At 44.6% G+C, this 8277-nt stretch overlaps 1 protein-coding gene across 1 annotated transcript in view; it reads right to left on the bottom strand.

Moving 5' to 3' along the window:
* The window catches only part of LOC137373974 (intelectin-2-like), a 29583-nt gene extending 26322 nt beyond the window's left edge, over window positions 1-3261 (bottom strand). Inside the window, exons 1-2 of the mRNA XM_068039674.1 lie at window positions 3227-3261; window positions 2889-3136 (exon numbers count right to left, since the gene is read on the bottom strand). Coding sequence (XP_067895775.1) covers window positions 2889-3136; window positions 3227-3248 — 270 coding nt within the window. The 5' untranslated portion in view covers window positions 3249-3261. The remainder of the gene's footprint in view (window positions 1-2888; window positions 3137-3226) is intronic.
* Window positions 3262-8277: the final 5016 nt, after the last annotated feature.

The raw sequence follows: 8277 nt of genomic DNA on the forward strand, positions 1-8277 counted from the left end.
CAGGATGTCCCACCTCCAACAGCTGCCAGCCAATCAGAGGACTGGAAGCTCTTCAGTCTCAGCAGTGCCACCAGGCACAGTGGCCACTGCTGGGACTGCAGCAGGCCCTGGAACCAGCCAGCGATGAAGGCTGGAGAAGAAAGTAAGTGGGGTCGGGGTTCGCCACGGCCAGTCAGCCAGGTGAACTAACAACTGACTTCATGATTGCTGAAGACAGAACCAAGGGGAAGAGAAGAGGAGAGGGCCACAGATGGTGTTTTAAGGAACTCTAATGGTGATAGTGCAGGGATGGCAAGAGAAATCACTGCTGGAGATGCCCTGGCTATAATAGAATAGTTAGGAGGGGAAAGATAGGAAATTATGTGGAAAGGATAAATCTGGAGCATTGGTTCAAACTAAGCTGTAGCATTAGGACTGGGGGCACAACTTCAAAATTAGAAGGCAAATTTACACTCGTGAGGAAGTCCTCCTTCAAAAAGAGTGATCACCTTAATGGAATGGACATCTGGTTAGGATAGTACCTTAATAGATACGAAAAGTGTGGTAAGGAGAGTGTAGCTGCTTTAATTTCTGGAATGATGAGTAAAATTGGATTTTCTCACTGGCATTCTTTTACACAGTTGGTGGCAAAACAGTAGTGTAATCAATATCAGTTGCATAATCTAGTTTGCCATTGATGGAATAAAAACAGAAAATGCTGGGAATACTCAGAAGGTCAGGCAACATCTTTGGAGAGAGAAACAATGCTAATATTTTACCAAAACAGGCGATCAACCTGAAATGTTGGGCTGGACATTCCTGCAGACTTCAGGACCCCAATGTTGGGACCAAATGGGGACCCAAGACTGCACTTGCCAGCAGGGAGACCGAAGGTACAATCTTCCTGGAGGCGGCCTCCTAACTGATCGTCTCCAAGCTCGCTATCCAATTCAGGGCAGTGGGCGGGCTCCCAATGCTGCCAGCCGAATCAGAGGACCAGCAGCTCTGGAACCTGGGCAGCCCCACCAGGAGAGGTGGCGCTGCTGAGGCAGGATGGGTGCTGCAAGGGCACATCAACTTGGAGGCACCCTCGGAGGAGGCGTCCTTGGAGGCATGCCAGCAAATAAAATATCAGGCCAAAGCTGTTAGGCCCCTCAGAGTAGAGGGGAAACCCCTCTGCCAGAAATGTTTAGGCCACGGATGTGGCTTTTGGCGCCCACGGCCACATCATTGGGCCTCCCTCCATCTCTGATGGTACTCCTGGCCTGCCGCCATTGAGCTGGCAGCTGCTGCATGCAGTGGTGGGGGCGGAGGGGGGTGGTGGCAGCGCTCCGCCATTGCAAAATTTCCCCTAATTGAGGCCATAATCCTCTCAATTGGCTGCACACCTCCATGGAGTGGGGTAACTGATCCGTTTCTCAGCCCACCCTGGGAAAGATCCCCAGCGATGGGAATGCATCAGAGAACCATCCCAACGCGGCTCCCTTCCTATCTTCTTGGATCTGCTGCAACCACACCCACTCCACACCCACCGTCTCCAAACTTGCCAGCTCAGGGCCAGGAAAATTGAGCTCATTAACTCCATTTCTCTCTCCACAGATGGTGCCTGACCTGTTGAGTATTTCCAGCATTTTCTGTTGTTTCTTCAGATTTCCAGCATCTGCAGTATTTTTCTTTTGTATTTCCATTGATAACTCTTCTCTGCACTGGTGGCGCTATGCTGGTGGTGGGGGCTTTGAAGTTTCTTCCAACCCTAAGTCTTATTCATTTTGTCCTTTTACCCAGGTCCCACATATCAAATCCAAGTTAACTGAGCATTCAATTTACTAATTTCCCTAAATATTTAAATCCAATTTTAAGCCTCATCTTATTGTCTAGTGAAAACAAATCATTTTCTGTGAATCTCTTGTCACTGACTCTTAACTTCCAGAATCACACTAGTCATTTTTCCCCAACACGCTCCAGTGTGCCAATGTCCTTTTTAAGGAAGAGTTACCCAAAACTCCTCCCAAATACATCCCAGTGATCTACAGAGGATAGAAAACATTTTTCAGCTTCCAGTTGAATCCATTCTTATCCATGAAGGGTTGTTTCAGTCAGTGATCAGTACTTGCACCCAGGAGTATTTTTCTTTTCTTTTTTGTTAATTCACTTCCCTTTACCTTGCATGTGTTCTGTGTTTACCTTTCCAATTGTTGAACCTTATGCCCACATTGAAACCCACCTGCCCTCCCTTAGCCCATCCATTTAATTGTCAATCTCACTTGGACTTGGCTCTTGGTTACTCATGCAAGCTATCACCAGCAAATTGCATACTGCTACAAGAATGAATCTTCTCCTTTCCACTTGTTAACAACACGAAGAACAAGCAATCCCTATGAAACTTTACTTATTACTAATCCACAGGAGGGCTTCAATTTTCCCTCCACTTTATTTAATAAAATTCTGATTTGTTTGAATTAATTAATTTGTAAGCCTTATTCTTCTTCAGAATATTCCTAAAATAGTGTTACAACATTAGCACATTCAATTTTAATGAGATCATTTAGCACGCAAAGTGGGCTGAAAGTAGCACTCCTGAACCACATTGTCATCTCCTGGAGTCAAATAGTAGGGACTTCTCTGCACAATATCTGTTCCTAGGTGACAGCCAACTAGCAAATCAACCAGACAAGAGGTAAATGAAAGATACCACAATATCTTCCCTCATAGAGCTGCAGATTGAATGGGGCCATTCCAGAGATGTCCTTTCTCTTTCATTAAAAGCCCTCCTCAGCTCTTCTAGTTGGACTTCTCACTTTTTGCACATTTGTCATTGTTACTTAAGGTCTGATCAGTTGTTCCACTAATTCCAGTTGTTACAAACCAATCATTCTTTAAAATAAAAAGATTTTACAAAAGCTCATTACCTTAAAGTCATCACTTGTTGCTCCTTCTGTTGAACCAAATGTCACATAGTTGGACCATGACCTGTCTCCTGCTGGAACATTAACATTATTCCCTTGTTGGCTGGACCAGCGGTCCCCAATAGTGCATTTCCCATGTATGTTGTTCTCATGGACGCTTGCGACAAAAGTCCAACCACCTCCATTCGTGGTCATGTCACAGAAGGCATGGTAGATGAAGCCATTGTTAGTTATCAGGTATTGGATACCATCTGTGGTGAAGAGGATAATATTAAGTAAATCAGTTGAATCAGTGAGTTGGTGAACAGAAGGGTCTCTGTATATGAAATGGTTGGAATTACCATCACAATTGGAAAGCCACATGGAGGAGATTATCTTATTATTGAACCTGTAAGTATTGGATCACCTAAAGGAAAGTCAAGTGGAGAGGACTCAATGCAGGTGATGGAGATCATTTGCCATTAAATTAATGAGTAAAAAATACCTGGCAGGAGCTACCTCATAGTTAAGAATTTGCAGTGGCAGGAGCTCCCTCATAGTTAAGAATTTGCAGTTATATTGTATCTTTCACAACCCTCGAATGTTCCGAATCACTTCACAGTTAATGTAAGTGTAGGAAACAATTATATATAGACAAGAGATCATCCCTGCCTGATTTTCCTCCAGGTGTGGTACCAAAAAAAAACACAGTGCAATAACAGAAAACTGTCCCATTACATTATTTTTCTTTTCACCTTTTTATTTTCCCAAAATTTCTCTCTCCCAATAGCAGGCTCTGCCCCTGGGCTGTGGTTCCATGGGCAGCAACTCTTTACTGAAGTTTCCATTCTTCACATGCAAATAGATAGCAAGGGTATTGTTATGCCTTTTCAGCATTGACAGGAAGCTTGGCGGCGTGTACCACTTATTTAAATTAAAGGTCGGAAGAATTGCACACAGCATCCTACCCAATTTCCGACACCTACTTTCAGTACGCAAGTCACCCGCTGCCAACACGAAGTCCAAACAATAGCTGTTCTTAACCGTGGGATCTCCACAGCAGAGCCCAACCAATCTCCTTTCTTGACAATGGAATATGTCACATGATAAAAACAGGAGAACCAACATAATTGTATCCTTCCTCAGGGTGGAGACAGCCAAATGTGAGACCCTCACAGCTCCTCTGGTGTATACTTATCTACAATATTTTCAATAGCAAGCTCAATCATTGATGAAACTTGAACATGTTGGGATAGAGTTTCTACTTTGGATGCAATCAAGAGTGAAGACATTCCTCCTTATTTACCTAAAATAAAAACAAGAAATGCTGGAACCACTCAGCAGGTCTGGCAGCATCTTTGAAAAGAGAAGCAGAGTTAACGTTTCAGGTCAGTGACCCTCCTTATTTACCTATTGAATTTATTAATAACTATATGTATTCATCGCCCCAAGTTCTGGATTCTCCCACAAGTCAAAACATTTTCTTCGCATCTACCTTGTCCAACCTATTAATAATTTTAAAGCCCCTATCAGGCCACCTCTACTCTTCTCTTTTCATAGAAACATCCCCACTTGTTCAATTATTCCTAATAGCTGTAATCGCCTCCTTGACACTTTCTCCAGTGCTCCTATGTCTTTTCCAAAATCTGGAGACCAGAAATGTGCCAGTACTATAAATGCAGCATGACCGAGTTTCAGTACAAGTATAACATAGCATCACTACTTTTGAATTCGATACCTCTAGAAACAAATCCTATTGCTTTGTTAACCTGCAATGCTTTTTTAAATCATTTGTTCACCTGTATCCCAAGATCACTTTGCCCTTCTACACCATCCAGTTTCTTATTTTCTAAAGTGTAGGTGATGTTTTTTCTACCAAAAGACAACATTTATTGATGTTAAAGTTTATTTGCTACTTAACTTGCAGATGGGGCAGTTTTCTTAAAAAAAGACTTGCAATCCCACCCCAATGAATGTCAAGGTCAACAGGCTTTGAGCTCTCCTTCCAGTGCCATCACCTCAACACCATCTTTTTCAGCCACCATCTTCCGCCCACACAATGGACCCTATTTCCTTCTTTAGAGTTCTCCTTCAACCTGGGCCCCTCACTCTGGCCTCTTACCCTCTCGAGAGCTTTTCGTTGAGAACTACTCGTGTAATATCAGTATCTTAATTTCTCTGCTTCCCTCACTCACTCTAACATTCCTCTCTCTGAACTTGCAGCTCTTCGTTCTCTCAGGTCCAACCCAAACATTTTCATTGGAGATGCTGATCAGGATGGCTCTGTTGCTGTTTGGTGAACCAATCTCTACTTTTCAGAGGCTGGAAGTCAAGTCTGTGATACTTCCTCCTAACATCCCCTGGACCATAACCCCACCACCGTTTCCCAGACTGTCACTGACCTCATCTCCTCTGGACATCTTCTCTCCATGGCCTCCAACCTCATAGTCCCCCAACTCTGCACAGCCCACTTCCACCTCTTTCCTAAGATTCAGAAACAGGGCTGTGCTAGTAGAACCATCATTTCAGCTTGCTCTTGCCCCACAGAACTGATTCCTTCCTATCTTGACTTTATTTTTTCTCCACAGTCCAATGTCTTCCCGCCTACATCCGTGACTCTTCCAATGCCCTCTGCGAGTTTAACAGTTTCCTCGGCCTAATTGCCTCCTCCTCAATATGAATGCCCAATTCTTCTAGACCTCCATACCCCACCAGGATGGCCTGAGGACTCTTCGCTTGTTCCTTGAATGGAAGCCCAACCAGTACAAATCTACCACTAATCACCTCTACCTGGCTGAACCCCTATTATCACATTGAACAACTCCTTAACTCTAAAGCAAAATACTGCAGATGCTGGAAATCTGAAATGAAAACAAAAATGCTGGAAATACTCAGCTGGTCAGGCAGCATCTGTGGAGAGAGAAACAGAATTAATGTTTCAGGTCGATGACCTGTCATCAGAACTGGGAAAAGTTAGAAATGCTTTATACAAGTGAAAGGAGGGAGGTTGGGAAAAAGACCAAAATGGAAGTTCTGTGATCGGGTGGAAGACCAGAAAGATTAAATGACAGAAGAATTGTGGCACAATGCCAAAGGGATGGTAATGAGAAAAGAAACAAAGATGTGTCTAGAAGAGGTGTGACTGGCAGAATGATGGACAGCAGCCATCTGAAAGCAAAAACAAGAGAAAAATGAGGTTAAAACCAAAACCTGCAACAAAAAAAAATGGAAATAAAATGGGCACAGAGGTTACGGTCTGAAATTCTTAAACTCAATATTGAGTTAGGCTGTAAAATGCCTAACTCAAGCTCACGTTGAGCTTCATTGGAACACTGCAGGAGGCTGTGGATATAGAAACCAAGATGAAAAATTAAAATGACAGATCAGAAGCTCAGGGTCATGCCTGTGGACTGAATGGAGGTGTTCCTCAAATCGTCCACCCAATCTGTATTTGGTCTCTCTAATGTAGAGCGTAACACATTGTGAACAGCGAATACAGTATACTAAATTGAAAGAAATACACATATCTGGAAGGTGTGTTTGGGACCTTGGATGGTAAGGAGAGAGGAAGTAAAAGGGTAGCTGTTACATCTCCTGTGCTTGCATAAAAAGGTGCCACAGGAAGGGGAGGAGGTGTTCGGGTGATTGAGGAGTGGATCAGGGTGTCACAGAGGGAATTGTCCCTTTGGAATGCTGAAAGGGGAAGATGTGTTTGTTGTTGGTGTCACCCTGGAGGTGGCAGAAGTGGTGGTTGGTGATCCATTGAATACAGAGGCTGGTGGCATGGAAGGTGAGGAGAGGGGAAAACTATCATAGTTCTGGGAGGGAGTGAAAGGTATGGAAGATAGCTTTGTCCAACAGATGGAACGGCGATGGAGATACTGGGAGAATGGAATAGCGTCCTTACAGGAAGCAGGGTGTGAGGAAGTGTAGTCGAGGTAGCTGTAGGAGGCAGTGGGCTTATAGTGAATATTTGTTGATAGCCTATCTCCAGAAATGGAGACAGAGAAGTCAAGGAAGGGAAAGGAAGAGTCAGAGATGGACCATATGAAGGTGAGAGATGGGTGAAAATTGGAAACAAAGTTGTTCAGATTTTCCAGTTCAGGGCAAGAGCAGGAAATAGCATCCATACTGTTATCAATAAACTAGAAAAAGAGGTGAGGGGGCGGGGCCTGAGCACGACTGGAACACGGAATGTTCCACATATCCTACAAAAAGACAGGTATAGCTAGGACCCATGCAGGCCACCAAAGCAACCCCTTTCTTTTATTTGGAGGAAGTGGAAGATGTTAAAGGAGATGAAAGGTCATCAACCTGAAACGTTGGGCTGGAATTTGCAGTCAGAACATGGCAGCCGTCCTCCACGAGACCACCGCTGCTGCAATTACATGGCAGATGGCCAGTTAACATATTGATGCCAGCCGCCGCTCCCGCGTCCCCACCAATCACGTGGCGGGCGGTGGCATTGGTGGCGCCGTTCATGGGGTCACCTGATGCAGGAGCAGGTGCTGGCATCATTTTTAAAACGTTGCCAGCCCTGCATACAGTACAACATAATGCAGAGTTTAGTTATCCATTAAGTCATGCAGAGTTGCCCCTTTCCCCCCGCCACCGCCAATACACTAAAGCATGTAGAGTTGACCCCTTCCCCATCTCGGTGGCGCCAGCTTCTCCTGGACATGAAGGTGAAGGGTGTGAGTGCCGCATAACAAGCTCAAGATTGGGAACTGAAGGTAAGATCACTGCGGGTTACATTTAAATGAATGCAAAGAGGTAATTACCATATGAAAATCAGGATCCCGTTGGAATGTCGCCACGGAGCTTTGCTGCCGCCATGAAGATCGGAACTGGCAATCCCGGCATCGGGTTCCATGGTGGCCGCTGCGACTCCAATACTCCAGCCCCACCCCCAGCCCCCCAGCCAAAAAACCCAACGTCGAGCTGGGAGCAAAGTCCAACCCATTAACTCTGTTTGTCTCTCCGCAGATGCTGCATGACCTGTTTAACATTTTCTGTTTTCAGAGTGATAGAGTCAATGAGTTATTATGAGACAAAAGGAGGCCGTTCGGCCCATCGTGTCCATGTCAGCTCTCTCTACAGCAATCTAGTCAGTCCCATTTCCCCACTCTAAACCCGTGGCCCTGCAAATTTATTTCCCTCCAGTGTCTACCCAATTTCCTTTTGAAATAATTGATCGTCTCCGCTTTCACCACTCTCGTAGGCAGCGAGTTTCAGGTAATTAAAATTCGCTGCTTAAAAAAAGTCTTCCTCACATCACCCCATATCTCTTGCCTAAAATTTTAAATCTGGGTCCCTAGTCTTTGTACCATCAGCTAGTGTGAACAGCTTTTCTTTGTCTACATTATCTAAACCTATCATTATCTTATATACCTCGATCAGATCTCCCCTCAAC

The sequence above is a fragment of the Heterodontus francisci genome, chromosome 9, assembly GCF_036365525.1.
Source record: "Heterodontus francisci isolate sHetFra1 chromosome 9, sHetFra1.hap1, whole genome shotgun sequence".
NCBI classification, from domain to species: Eukaryota; Metazoa; Chordata; class Chondrichthyes; order Heterodontiformes; family Heterodontidae; genus Heterodontus; species Heterodontus francisci.